Below are 15,092 nucleotides of genomic sequence, written 5' to 3' on the forward strand. Positions count from 1 at the left end.
GAGAGACAGAGCATGAGCAGGGGAGGGGCAGAGAGAGAGAGAGGGAGTCACAGAATCCAGAGCAGGCTCCAGGCTCTGATCTGTCAGCACAGAGCCTGATGCAGGGCTTGAACTCATGAGCCATGAGATTATGAGAGTCAGACGCTTAACCGACTGAGCTGCCCAGGCACCCCTCCTTTTTATTTTTTTTAAGTCTATTTATTTATTTATTTATTTTGAGAGAGAGGGAGGGAGGGAGGGAAAGAGAACAAGTCGGAGAGGGACAGAGAGAGGGAAAGAGAGAATCTCAAGCAGGCTCTGCACAATCAGCATAGAGCCCGATGTGGGGCTTGATCTCAGGAACTGTGAGATCATGACCTGAGCCAAGACTAAGAATTGGAATCTTAACTGACTGAGCCACCCCAGCGCCCCTCCTTTTTAATAAAATGAGACTACCACACCTTTAAGGAGAAACTTTATTCAAATATTATGTCATATTAGAATACTTCCAAAATCAAACAGAATATTGATCAAATGTTAACTAGACCAACAAGACAAAGCTCAGAAACAAAACAAAAATCTGAAGGAGTTATTGCTAACAAAGCCATCCCTATAAGTAGTATCATATAATATACTTGCCATAAACCTAGCAATTTGTATTTTAACACTATATTCAAAAGAAACAGAAATAGGGGTGGGTTGTTGTGTTTTTTTTTTTTTTAATTTGAGTAATGTGTTAGCATATTGTTTAGCAAAATAAATCCACTTAACTGATTAGAAACATAACATATTTAAAGGGAGAAGAAAGATCCCAGATCCATATGTACGGCAAAACCACTATAAATACATTTCGTAGTGGCCCTGAGATCTATTTTGTTTTCAGTGCATATCAGAGTTTTCAAAAATGACAACTTCTTGTGATCATATGCTCTCGACTTGCTCAAATACTCTGTCGGTCTGGGCAAGATGCCACATGTTTAAGAGCAGTTTCAGACAGATTGGCCACGTCTATGGATCCACGGTTAAATCTATTTCACCTCCAGACCCCTTTTCTGGAAAAAAAGAGAGAGAGAGGAGAGAGAAACCTCAAGTTGAGAAAGAAAAACAAAAAAATTATCTACACGAGTGCTACCACACAAATTTAATGTCCTTTGAAAATGGTGAGAATTATTCTATGGAGAATTATTCCTACAGAAATGTTTTTTGTCTTTTAGCATTTTGGTTCTCACACTCTACCTATTATCAAAGTTTCTCTAAAATATATAACTGGCATATTTTATATTTTTCTAGAATGATGTTAGTAAAGCTGATAACTGAACAGTCCTTTGTTCTCTTTCACTAATATGTATTTTTCAAATAATGGGAAAGCCACCAAGAGCGGATTTCACTCTCAATGTACCTCACTTCTAAGGACCATGTGCTACTTATGAACAAGATCATGCAATAACCAGTAACTTCCAACAAATTGAATCTTATCACGAGATAAACTAAAAACCCAGAAAGAAATTCTGAGATATCATTTAATATATGAAGGTCACTTGAATGTATGAGCTAGTCAACGCTGAGAAAATTCTTTAAAATCCTTTAAAATATAAATTTATCATATTCACAACTTAACTTTCAAGATTAATTCAACCCACAAACAAATTTTCTATGATATTTCAAGAAATCCTCTTCTTCGTTATTTATTCCCAGATGCACATTTAACATTTTTAGCTAAATATTTTCTACTACTAACATCCAAGGAAATTGATAAACCATTTTTGTTTGAGGATTCAGAATAATGGTACCTTTACGGTTTGGCAATCTGTTGATAAAAGCTATTTTCTTTTAAAGACACAAATCACCTTCAATTGTAGTCTGATCCAATGACATGAAGTAGAGATCTTTCCCCACTGTCTGGAATACAGCCTAACAAAAGGAACCTTTGGATTACCACCAATTCTTTATTACAGACACAAAATGATTTCAATCAGAAAGGGACGGTAGATAAACCAGAAAAAAATGGTAAAAAATGAAAAACTAAGCCTCTTGAAAGTGTGGCAATCTGATTTTGTAGTGAAGAATCACCCAAGAACATTTTCTATCCTTCCAATACTCATTTCTCTGGAACATCTCTACTGGAGCGTCCCATACCGGGAGTAAAGTAGCCTTTTCCAATTTTCAGCTCCCAATCTCCCACAACTTTGGTGTCTGATGCCTTTCTCAAAGGGCTCCTATGCAAACACATTATCCACGGTGAGCCACAGATCCTTTACTAAAGACTTACTGAAGAGGGATATTTCTCCTATATTCCTTTCAACAAATAATAGCATTGTGTGTATGTATGAAGTCTATACAGAAATTGATTCATGAGACATATTCTTACAATAAAATGAAATCTCTCAGATACAAAAAAAAAATCCTTAAAAAATGCAATCAGATCACAGTGACTTGACCAAAAAAGTCATGCATAATTTAATACCTCACAATATCCGCTTGTAAAGGAAAACCAGCTTATTTGTAGACACATATCTAAGAGTTCCTTCAAATTTGAGGAAAGGATCATTTAATAAATAAAATTAATAACCAAATTTTAAAAAGTAAAGCCTTATCCATAAGTAGCTTCTATATTTGTTAACTGATGTAAAAGCCAGTTGTGTCTATACTATTTTATGAACACTCTGAGTTGCCTTACATAGTTCGCTATTTGGCAGGCATAGGGTAGTTTATCCAAATAGAATCCCATATGTGTACATCTATGCATTTGGCTGTGGATTCTTGAAAAGTAATGAATGGAAAAGATCAGAATGTAAAAGAAAAACTTCAGTAAATACTTATGCAACCTAAGTGGAGCAAGCTGTTATTTTTGACAAGTAAACAAAAACATGAAATTAATATAAGAAGGTGAAGAAAGATGTTCAGTGGTTTTTCACAGTGGAAAAATTTCAAATGACCTAAATGTGCACCACTACAAGAAATGGTTTAACAAATGACTGACCATTTGTGTCATATAAGATTATGCAACTATGGCCTTCTGGCTGTGGCCAAGATGGAGTGAGTTGACTGTAGCCTGCCTCTCTTATACTTGCTACAACTAAAAATTCTGGAAAGTATACAAAAAGTAACCGTGGGCTCTGAAAAGTAAATAGGAACAGGCAGATTGAGGACTGAAGTAAAAACCTGAATAATGACTCATAACAGGGGTGGATTCACAGATGTTTCTTTCCTTCCTTCCTTCCTTCCTTCCTTCCTTCCTTCCTTCCTTCCTTCCTTCCTTCCTTCTTCCTCCTCCCTCCCCTCCCCTCCTTCTTCTCTCCTCTCCTCTTCATTCCTCTCCTCTCCTCTCCTCTCCTCTCCTCTCCTCTCCTCTCCTCTCCTCTTCATTCCTCTCCTCTTCATTCCTCTCCTTTCCTTTCCTTATTTTTTTCCTTCTTTGTCTCTTAGTTTTGACTTGAGTCTGGACCAAATCAGAGCTGCCCAGCCTGTGTGGATGGCAAAACTCTGAGGGAGATCCCTATTTCTAGCCAGCAGATTGGGAAAAGAGGCCCCCTGAATGCTAGAAAGTGACGAATGAATGGGAAATCTCTTCACTATTTTTCTTTTTTACCTTCTGACCCTGTCATGAGAGCAGCCCCAACTGAAAGTCTGAGAGAAGACTCTGACCAGTGGAACGGGAAAAGGGCTGTTTGTTATCTGGAAATGGGGGGGTGGGGATTGATTTTTCTTGTTTCTCTCTCTGCTTCACTCCAAAGGCAGGCTCAGTCAAACAGAATTGCATGACAGCAAAGAAGGAAACCTTGAGAGAAACATGCTCTCTGTCTAGAGGAACAAGAAAAAGAGCCCCTAGGAGCTGGATTAAAGAAGATCCTTGAGGGACACCTGGGTGGCTCAGTCAGTTAAGCGCTCAACTTCGGCTCAGGTCGTGATCTCACAGTTCTTGAGTTCGAGCCCTGCGTCGGGCTCTGTGTTGACAGCTCAGAGCCTGGAGCCTGCTTCAGATTCTGTGTCTCCCTCTCTCTCTGCCCCTCTCCCACTCACACTCTGTGTCTCTCAAAAATGAATAAACATTAAAAATAATAATAATAATAATAATAATAATAATAATAAAGATCCTTGAGGCCAGCAAGTGTGGAGGAAATCTCAGAGAGAAAAGGAATTGAAAAATATGAATCCCTAATACTATAAATGAACTGATATAAATCCCAAGGTCAACCCTCAACTATGCATATGCAGAAGAGAACCAACTAAGCATAGCAATCTTTAACACCCGATCTACTATATAAACTGCTACCTAAGACCCTGGGAGGCTTATGCTCTGGGCGGATGCAAACACCAAAGCAAAGTCTCTGAAAACTAAACTGACATTGGAACCCACAAGCAAAGAAGGAGAGACAGAACTTGTGGTATGAACCCAACTGGGTTGACCACCTGCTAAAATAAAGACTTCAATATTTTCTAGAAGATTTTCATAGGATCCAAAGTCTTGCAACATAATGTTCAAAACATTTGGGACATAATCCAAAATTACTCAACATACAAACAACTAGGAAAAGCTAATCATATTTCAAGGTGATCAGTAGATGGCAAGCCCTGAGGTGACCAGATATTGGAACTATCAGATACATATTTTAAAGTAAAAACGTCAACAAATGTCAAACAGAATAAACTCAAATGCCCAGATATTATAATGGCATGGGAAATTGAACACAAAATATAAAATATAGAACACAGAACACAAAATATAAAACTGTATGCAGAATGAAATCAATTATGCACAAAATAGGTCGATGACATATGTACATTCCATATAAATAGAAAAATTATGAAATAAAATGAAACCGATCAAGCTCTTTGTCTTAGATAGATGTATTATAGGTGATAGATACTTTGTTTCAAATTTGCCATTTTTCCAGATTTTCTACATCAGGTGTATTTTATAAAGATCTCAGATACCAAACAATTTTCATTTTTAAAATCCCCCTCTCCCCCAAATCAAGGTATAAAACATTAATAACCAGTTTGCCCAAAGGGATACTTGGCATAAAGTCCAGAATCACTGATTTTGTTATTGCTGCTTTTCACTGTCATTAATTCCAGTATTAGTATTCTTTTTTCTTGATTATTCCCAAACACAAGGGCTTTGGAAATAGTTTAAATTACCTTTCAAAATGAGACACAATGCTCTCATTAATTAGTATTTATATCCATACCTCAGATGGACTCTTATCTAATTTGGGTATGCCATTCCAGACATTCTCAGGGTTCACTATCTCCTCCATACCATTTGAAAGGTTCAAAACCTACAAGAGAAAAAAGGTATTTAATAAAACTTGGTAGTTTCCAAAAACTGTAACTGATTTATGGACCCTAGCAATCCTTCTTCAACCGAAATATCTCAAAAGGCAATGAAAATAATTTTATTAAACTTCAACTTTACGCTTTTAACTCTATGGAACTTCTGTTCAAAAAACATATTGAGCATGCCTAGATATCAAAGGTAGCTAAAAATTAGATCTTAAGAAGCTCAACATTTTGTGGAGAAACAGATCTCTAAGCAGATCATTACATCGTAGTAAGTACAGACCTCTGTAGCAGGAGAAATGGGAATATAATATAGGTATAAAGTTTTTGGTGTGTGGGGAGGGTGAAGAGATGGAGAGACTTAGAAATAATGCTAGTGAATGCTCCCTGGACGAGGCAATGTAAAAGGAAAATGAAGACGCAATGAAAATCTTCCAAAAATAAGTGAAAATCGGGCCACTCAGGTGGATCAGTTGGCGAGAGTCTGGTTCTTGATTTCAGCTCAGGCCATGATTCCAGGGTCATGGGATTAAGCCCTGCATTGGTCTCCTCGCTGAGCACAGAGCCTGTTTAAGATTCATTCTCTCTCTCCCTCTGTCCCTCTCTCCTGCTCACACTCTCTCCTCTCTCAAAAAAATAAAAATATTGCAACTACATGGATGGAACTGGAGGGTATGATGCTAAGTGATGCTAAGGGATGATTTCTTGCTAGGATGCTTACATCTGATCTTCGAGATGAGTTCTGCACTGCACCAAATTTTAAGGGGAATGATCAGGTAAACGTCTGTTCAAGAGCATTTTCTAGTCTGGTGAAGTTGGCTAAAATTTCCTCAACAGTCTCCAAAGTATCTTTTGAGATAAAGTGCTTCCATTTCACTTACCCTTGTGCCTTCTTCACCTATTTCCAGAATCTCACATTTAGACCATGTGTTTCTTAGACTTGACCACACAACACACTTGGATCCAACGGCAAATCCTTCCAGAGTGTAGGTCTTCTCTGCTTGAGCTGCCAAATTGAATAAAGACTCAGCGTGTACCTCTTAATCCCTTGATGTTAAATACACAAGCAAAGCATTTTCTTGTCTGCATTGACTATTCCTATATAATCACTGTCATGGATGGTCTCAGTCTGTATCTTTTCCTGGATTTCATTTTAAATTCTTCCAGGGCCCTTTCCCAATAAAATTCCTTATCGCTTTCTTCAAAAAATACCAGCATGACGTGATGCGTCTTTTAAGAATATGAATCTGGGGGCGCCTGGGTGGCTCAGTTGGTTGGGCGTCCAACTTCGGCTCAGGTCATGATCTCAGCGCTTGTGAGGTCGAGCCCCGCGTCGGGCTCTGTGCCGACAGCTCAGAGCCTAGAGCCTGCTCTGGATTCTGTGTCCCTCTCTCTCTGCCCCTCCCTCGCTTATGCTCTGTCTCTCTCTCTTTCTCAAAAATAAGTAAAACATTAAAAAAAAAAAAGAATATGAATCTGATTCCTGAATTCGAAACTACTGTTGGCAGCTGGTTATTGTTGCCACATGCGATGTGGTCTATGGTTACAACAGCTGTTTCTGAAGCAGCATATTACAAATTGGTAGACATTCTTATCACAGAGCTATTACTTATTATTAATAAAATGTGGCAAGGGGGACTAAAAACCTAGGATAATATTTAAATGAATTGTAGTACAGCCACTGAATGGAATCCTAGAGAGTTAAAATATTTTGAAAACATGTTTAAGGGATTAAAATGCAGGATTTGACACTATGATAATATGATTTTTTTTTAATTTTTTTAATGTTTATTTATTTTTGAGACAGAGAGAGACAGAGCATGAACAGGGGAGGGGCAGAGAGAGAGGGAGACACAGAACCCGAAACAGGCTCCAGGCTCTGAGCTGTCAGCACAGAGCCCGACGCGGGGCTCGAACTCACGGACTGTGAGATCATGACCTGAGCCGAAGTCGGATGTTTGACCGACGAAGCCACCCAGGCGCCCCGATAATATGATTTCTATTTAGTTCTTTAAACTGTATGTAAATAGACACAGGGTGAAAGACAACAGGAAAGAAGTGCACTGCAGCTTTAATAGTGGCAGGCTTACGGTGATATGGGAGATTTTCATTCTCCCCAGACTACTGTTTTCTCTATTTTGTACGATGGCTCAAATTTAATAATCTAAAAATTGACATATGGGGCACCTGGCTCGGTCGGTTCAGCGTCCAACCCTTGATTTCGGCTCAGCTCATGATCCCAGGGTCTTGGGATCGAGCTCTGTGCTGAGCATGGAGACCATCTAAGGTTCTCTCTCTCCCCCCCCCTCTGCCCACCCTCCCCCCACCCCCCGGGACACATTCTCTCTCTCAGATAAAAAAAATAATAATAATAATGATAATAAGTAAAAATTGACACATAAGAAGTCTAACATTGATTATTTCCCAAACCCTAAAAGTTAGGCATTTCGTGTAACTTTGTTTTGTTTGTTTGCTTGTTTAATTTAGAGTGTGAGAATCTTAAACACACTCCATGCTCAGCGCGGAGCCAGACGTGGGGCTCAGTCCCACGACTCCGGGATCACGACCTGAGCCCAAATCAAGAGTTGGATGCTCAGCCAACTGAGCCACCCAGGGGCCCCCATTTCATGTAACTTTTAAATCTTATTAAGTAGAAAGAAAACAGCCATACATGTAGTTTACTTAAAAAGTTCATAATAAATTTTCTCCAATATTTACTCCTGGCTGGTCTCTTGCTTGGTTACTATAAGCTCCCCAAATCTAGTGTTTGTTTAGGGGTTTCTAAATAAATGACAAGGTGTATGCATGAACAAAATGGTTAAATTTGAAAACTCTGCAAAAATGATCCCTATCGTCAATTCACGCCTACAGTAGTGCTTAGCAAAGGAACAATATGTTTTTTTAAGACTTACCAAAAAACGGAACTTTTGATTTTAAAGATTATTTGCTTACATTTGAAACATGATTACATTTTGGAAACACTGATTCTAAGCATTTTAAACACAAAATTAATAATTTAGCAGCATTTCATCCAGCCTACAAGGTATGGTTCTACATTGATTTCGCAACTTCATCTCCCCACATTTAAAATGCTCGTCATGAAATCCAAATCTTATTCTCTTTTCAGGTTTTAATCTTTTCCCCCAAAAATGAATTAAGAAAAAAACAAGGCAAAAAGTAAATAAGAATTATTGTCTTTAATACAAGTAGGTATTTTTTGAAAAACACTAAGTTAAGTAAAAGTATAAGAAATTACATACCTGAGACATGATCTTGTAAAGCATTATTGCGCTTCCTTCCGTCTCTGAATTCTTCTTCGGAGAACAAAGTCAGTGGTGAAATGGCATTTCTGCTTTTGTACTCTGTAAATTCTTCTTTATATATGTTCATTTCAACTTGCCTGTTGGGATCGCAATTCATTCCGTGTAGGTGCAAGGGTAACCTAGGCTGGTCGTCAAAACATTCCATACAACTTGACTTCCTTGCGTCCTCAGCGCACGTGGGGTCTTGGGCTCTCTGACCGACTCGTAGAGACAAAGGGTTTATTTTGTCGTCTAAACACAGCTGGGCTGTGGGTAATTCTAGTTCCGGCTGTTTCTCAGATTCACAGTTGAGGGGAAGCTGCGCTGTAAATGGATGCAGGGTGGCTTCTGTGTCACAGCCCTGGGGGAGGGGCACAAGTGGAGGCACCCGGCCTGGCTCTTTTTCTTCATCCCCGACTAGAGAATGCTGTAACTCAATGGACTCCAGCTCCAGGAACTCTTTTGATTCATCATCAGGAGAAAGTGGCACCTCAAGTGAGTTCAGTTCTAATATCTCCTTTGTTTCACTAGCCTGCAGTGGTAGTAACGTGTTAAATCCCGTCATGAGGTATTTATCATCAAACTTTGCTTTGTCAACCAAATGGCACTCTCTTTTACCTTCCAGTACCTCGATGCCTATTTTATCTTTGCGTGGGTTTTCAAAAGCTTCAAAAATGTTGTCAGTGTCAGGGTCATAGAACTTAGTTGGTTTGGCTTCAGTGATGTTTAAATCTTTTTCAATTCTTTCAGAGAGCTCATTTGTCTGTGACTCGACATATAGGGCTTTCTCTTGTCCAGCTTTACTACTTGGTTTCTTAAATCCAACCTCAGGACTGAGGGACCCAAGAGCTCCCTTTATCTCCGGGTCATGTTTTTCATAGGGCAGATCACTGTTACTAATGCCAATCTTAGAATATTTCTTCATCTTCTGATTAATACTTTCGCCTTTGCTTTTCAAGTCAACGATTGCTAAAGGGATATTACAAACATCCCTTTTGATTTCTAATATTGTTATCTCCAACACATCTTCTGTTACTATTTCATAAAAATAGTCATTTCCCTCTTGACGGCACGCACCTTCTGAAATATTAAATCCTGAGAGGCAACATGGAAAGGCTTGCATGGGAACCACCAAGAGTTCAGAAGGAATATTCCAGAGTGCTTTGGGGTCCACGCAGTCTTCGATGTTTCCAAAGTCCACAAGCCTGACAGATACCAGATAATCATCACAAATATTGGTGATAAGTGCCCTGTAATAATGCCCATCTTCTCTATATCTCACTATGCAAGGATCTCCAATATGAGGGCATGGGACACAACTTCTCCAAGCTGTTACTTGTTCTCCAGCGGTTTGTACTTCTACTTCTAAAAACTGAAGTTTCTCGGTATCAGCAAATTGACACCAAAAATATTCAGGTCCATCTATCACAGTGGCATATGCTCTTATCGTCTTCATCTTTGGGTTGTACCAGTTAAGAAACAGTGAAGTGCCAATGTCTGTTTTGTGGACAGACTTTGAACAGGCACCTTTAATGATTTGGTCAGAAAGTCCTACTTGAGATTTGTCACTGAAAGCATATCTGCTAATCATGTCTTCTGCTATGATCCCATGTTCATCAGCAAGAATAACTTCCCATCTGTCTTGGAATTGAACAAATTCACATCTTATTTGAACCTCATCTGTCCTTCGGGAAAAGTAACGCGTCACTGCCTTACAGTTTAAAATCTCGGGAACCCAAAGTCCTCTCAAGGAGCAGTGAATGCACAGGGCTGGTACCAGTGCGTTAAGAAGGTCCAGCTTACCTATCTTGTTAGTATGGACCACAGAAACATTGCCATAATCTATAAACTGTACACACAGAAGGTCATTGGGTTGTTGTTCCCTGACCACAGCCCGATACCACAAACTGTCTTCTGGAAAAATGGCGCATGTTACATCTCCTCTCTGCAAAGGTGGACCTGAATAAAATTCTGGCCTGGTCCTAACATCATTTAATCTCTCTGAAAGACTAGTGATTTCAGCTTCATCTTCTGTTAGTTGAACATAAAAGTCTGAAAGGTCATTTATGTGGGAAACATACACCACTGTTTTAAAGCCAGGCATTATAATCTTCTGAGGGAGCTCAGAAAATTTTAGAGGCAAATCTTTGTTACACGAATCTCCTATGTTTCTCTCTGAAAGGGTAGCTTCTAGTCTTGTGGCTTTCGAAGGCGACTCAGCAGAACCTTCTTCTTTCTTCTCGGCTGTGAAGGGACACATTTGATTATCTTTATTTCCCACGGAGTCCTGATACTGAGTGACTAAGTTTGTCTTTGTCAAACTTCGTAAAAGCTTGGTTTCCCTACATGCTGGGCTGGTCTTAGATTTGTGTGGTTCTCCCAAGATCTCCATGCTACGTAACGCAGAGTTCTCTACTGATTTACTTGAATACTCCGTAGGTGACAACTTGAGATTTTCCTTCTTTACTTCAAGAGTTTCTGTCGTGGTGGTGAGATCTTTGCTCTCTTCTTTTTTTCTTGTCCCACCCCTGTAGCCAAGTAACCCTAACTTCTCATTGATATTAGCGTTGATTTGGATACTGTCGTCATAGAGTTCTATAATCAGTCTCCCATCTGGATCTTTTGCCACCACCAAAGCCTTCAATGACTTATCTAAAACAGTCTCCTGGAACCATGTTGTAATTTCGTCTGGTATGTGATCGGGTATGTCAGACAATGAACACTTAACAGCTTGCATGGGCAGAAGTAAGACATCATACGCATCCCTAGGTAGCGGAAGCAGATCATCGCTGGTTACCACATAAATGTTTCCAAAATCAACAAAAAAGACTTTCTTTGGTTCTTTTCCTATTATCATCCCCCTATACCAGTTTCCATCAGTGTACTTGGCAAGGCACAAGGTTCCAGGGGTCAAGGGGGATGTTTTTAAATTCGGCAAAACTTTACTCAATTGTGTAATATTACAGGACAACTGTTCTAAAATATTTGCGTTTCTTCCCAGTTGGCAATAAAATGTCCAAGGGTCATCGACATGCGTTATATACACCAATTCTTCACTTCCGATTTTCATCTCGTGTGTCGAATAGTAGTAAGAATGTAGCTGAACGGAGGACTCCAGGGGCTTCTGAAGTTTCACTGGCCTTGCGAGTCTCTTTTCTACCAAAAAGTGGCAGGCACTCTGAAACGGTGTTAGCAAATCCACTATGTTAAACAGCTCTTCGTCATGCGCTGAAGCCAAAGCAAATACTGTGCATTTCAATTCGAGATTGTCTTCCCAGGCGTTGTCTACAAATTCCCTAAAAGCTTGGATTGCCTTTTCATTCCAAGCAAAAGGATTTTGACCCGTTGGTTGAATTAAATTATATAGACTGCACCGAAAAGCCTGAGCCTTAACCTTGAGAAACTCTTCACTAATTGAGCAAATATTCTTCACAGCCACCATATCTTCGTCTCCATAATCTACAAACTTTACTCTGACGCACTGTGAAGATTGTGCCCCGCGGATCACAGCTCTGGACCATTTTCCATTTACCGTGCGTTTTGCCAGACAAGCGGGGGCAGTCCCCTGGTAAGGAGCAGCTGTATTCTCGCAGTAGTCCTGGATATCACACATCAAAGTTTTAAAGTCTTGAATGTTCCTGGTCAGCTGGCACCAGAAGTAGCCGGGGTTTTCAACAGAAGACACTTTGACTCCTACTGTACTTCCGACTCTCACCTCTCCTTTACAAGAAGAGTCTGGCGTAATTTCCAGGAAGTTCTGCACTAGAGGAGAGTAAACAGATACTCTTTTTTCTTTCTCCTGCACCACTAGTCCAGCCGGGGTATCTGCAGCGACTGGTGGATCAGTCACAATTTCTGCAACAGAGCTAGTTGTGTTGTCTCTCTGGGCCTTCTGTTCTACGTCTCCCCTCTTGGCAGGAGAGATTTTGTTATTCTCGGCAGGAAAATGGTTTGAAACACGCCCTGGAGAATGGGCACTTACGGGAATGTTCTCCTGTGTTTCAAATTCCTGATACTTTGCATATCCGGCTTGAGCCATTACCTTACTAATGTTTTCTTCCCCTGTTCTTGATTCATCGAGAATCTCAATAACATATTGCTTATCCTGCTTATCAAGGACATGGATAACCAATTCTTTGTGGAGCACAGTCTTTTTGAAAAAGGAAACTGCCTCCTGGCTCCAGCTTTCCCCCAAAGGCCAAATATCGGCCAGCGTGCACCTCAGAGCCAACACTGGCAGTCGTCTAAACTGAGGAAGCAGCATCCTCACGTCGTACCAATCCACATTTTCCAAACTGCCCCGGTCAACTAGGAATACAGCCACACTCTTGTCATCTAATCTGGTGACCATGGCCCGATAATAGCCGTTCTCTTTCCATTTGACACAGCAAAGGTCATTGGGTTTGGGTTTCAACACCACCCCCTCCAGCTTACTGGCTGAGGAATAGAAACTGCACATCCTCCTCATCAGCTTGCTGAAGGTGCCGTTGTGCTTCCTCAACCTAATCCAAAACTCGGACGGATTTTTAACAAACTCTACCTGGGCATCATAGAAGGCGTTTATCTTCAACCTGGTAGATCTTAAGGCCGGGAGTGGAATCTCTTCATCCGCTTCTTCAGCAGGAGACTGAGACTGAAGAGCTGTGGCTCCTCCCTTCTCCTCTTCCTCCTCTTCTTCCCCTTCCTCCTCCTCCTCCTCCTCCTCCCTTCCCTGGCTCTGCAGGAATTGGTCGGCCAGGCAACAGGACTGTAGCCCGAATACACAGTTCAGGTTGGTCCCATCTTCTCCATACAGAGTGACATAATACACGTGCTCAAAGGAACAGTAAAATTCAATCTTTGCATTCACCGCCTGGCCCAGTATCAGTGTCTTCAGGTCACCCACCTGTGACCGAGACCAGCCTCTCCCACCGTCCCAGAGCCCATACAAGGCACAGGGGTAGGTCACCACGGGCATTCGAAAATACTCGGGCAGCAAGTAGCGGAGACTGCTGCAGCTCACTAACTCCTTCCTTCCATAGTCTACGTGGAGCACCTGGGCACAGCGCTGGGGCCGAAACGTCTCCAACAAGAGCGCTCTGTACCAATGTCCGTCCAACCCACAGGAGGCACACGGAGAGCCAGGCTTGTCTGGGCTCTCCTCCCTCTCCTCCCGGGTGGCACTGGGAGAGTTCTCATCCCCCGTCCCCGTGGAACCCCAGTATATCTGGGCCATGCTCTCGGACAGGCGGTGGATCTCCTGCGAGAGGCTCCGGAGCTGGCAGTGAATGCGGTGGGGGTGGCACACCTGGGTCACCACCACCGGCTCCGTCATGCCCAGCTGCAGCTGCGGGTAGAAATAGTCCAGGCCAGGGTGCTCCTGCTTCGGAGGGACTCGCGGGAGGACCCGGGCCCCCAAGCGTAGGCCGGCAGCGGCCGCCGTCAGGTAGCGCTTGAGCAGCGAGCGGAAGAGGCTGTCGGGCACCTGCCGCGCCAGGCTGAGCTCCTGCATCTGCTGCGACAGCCCGGGCGCCTCCAGAAGGACCAGGCGATGGAGCAGCAGCACGTCCAGCACGCGCCCGTGCACCTGCCCGCCCTGCAGGCTGCTGAGGAAGTCCACGGCGCCGGGCGGCCAGTGCTGGGGCTCGCCCCCGCCCGCACCGCCGCCGCCGCCGCCCTCCGGCACCAGGCCGGCCAGCACGCAGCCCAGCACCTCGGAGGGCAGGTGGAAGAACTCGCTGCGCCCCGGCGCCAGGGAGCCCGCGTCCGCCGTGACGGTGCGGCCCTCGTCGAGCAGGAAGACGCGGCTCTCCTGCGCCTGCTGGCTGACCACGCGGCAGCGGTGCCATACGAGCCCCACCTGCACCAGGCACAGCTCGCCCGGAGAGGCCGTGGCGCTGCCCGGCGCCCACGGGAGGCGCGTGGCCGCCGCTTCCTGAATCTCCCGGTTCAGGCGCAAGTACTCCTCCCGCCGCTCGCCCACCAGCCCCCAGAGCTGCACGGGGATCACCTCAGGGCGCACGTCCACGAACGACACCCGCAGGACCAGCGAGGTCCCCGGGGTGGGCAGACCGGGCGTCGAGGACATCTCCGCGGCGCGGTTCCGCGCTGGCGCACGCAGCCGCCAGCGCCCCCGCGCCCGTGCCGCGGGAGGGACGGCCCCACGGCCCCAGGCTCCGGGCACAGAGGGACCGGGAAGGACGCCCGGCGAGGCGGCCCGAAGGCAAGGTCTCCGACGCCGGGTCTCCGGGACTCGCGCCGACTGGTAAGACCGGCGGCGGGACCAACCGCCGCGTTCGCGCCGCGCATGCATTTGCAGCGCGTGGCGCCCCGCTTCTGGGCGCGGGAGGCCGGCCGGGCCCGCGGGCTCAGCGAGGCGCGGGGGAGCTGGGCCCCGGCGCGGCGCGGCGCGTGGCGAGGCCTGCGGCTTGGCCGAAGGGGCTGGGAGGGCTGTTCCCGGGGCCACGGGGTGTCGGGGTCGCGATCCAACCTACTTCTCGAAAGAGCGCCTTCCGCCGCGGAGGGCGCAGTGGGCGGGCCTGGCGGAGG

At 43.8% G+C, this 15,092-nt stretch overlaps 1 protein-coding gene across 2 annotated transcripts; it reads right to left on the bottom strand.

The window, feature by feature from the left end:
• Nucleotides 1-441: 441 nt before the first annotated feature.
• TDRD6 (tudor domain containing 6) lies at nt 442-14,631 on the bottom strand. 2 transcript variants are annotated; one of them, XM_047102963.1, is made up of 4 exons: nt 8,523-14,631; nt 6,144-6,268; nt 5,172-5,261; nt 442-1,031 (listed from the first exon to the last, which is right to left on the bottom strand). In XM_047102963.1, exons 1-4 carry the CDS (start codon nt 14,629-14,631, stop codon nt 1,008-1,010), a joined length of 6,348 nt encoding a protein of 2,115 aa, XP_046958919.1. In that variant the 3' UTR covers nt 442-1,007. The 2 variants fall into 2 exon arrangements, with proteins under 2 accessions (XP_046958919.1, XP_046958920.1); XM_047102964.1 differs by lacking the exon at nt 5,172-5,261.
• Nucleotides 14,632-15,092: the final 461 nt, after the last annotated feature.

Source organism: Lynx rufus, unplaced genomic scaffold (assembly GCF_022079265.1).
Source record: "Lynx rufus isolate CCGP_SWC_20201006 ecotype Redwood Valley unplaced genomic scaffold, mLynRuf1.p SCAF_6, whole genome shotgun sequence".
NCBI lineage: Eukaryota > Metazoa > Chordata > Mammalia > Carnivora > Felidae > Lynx > Lynx rufus.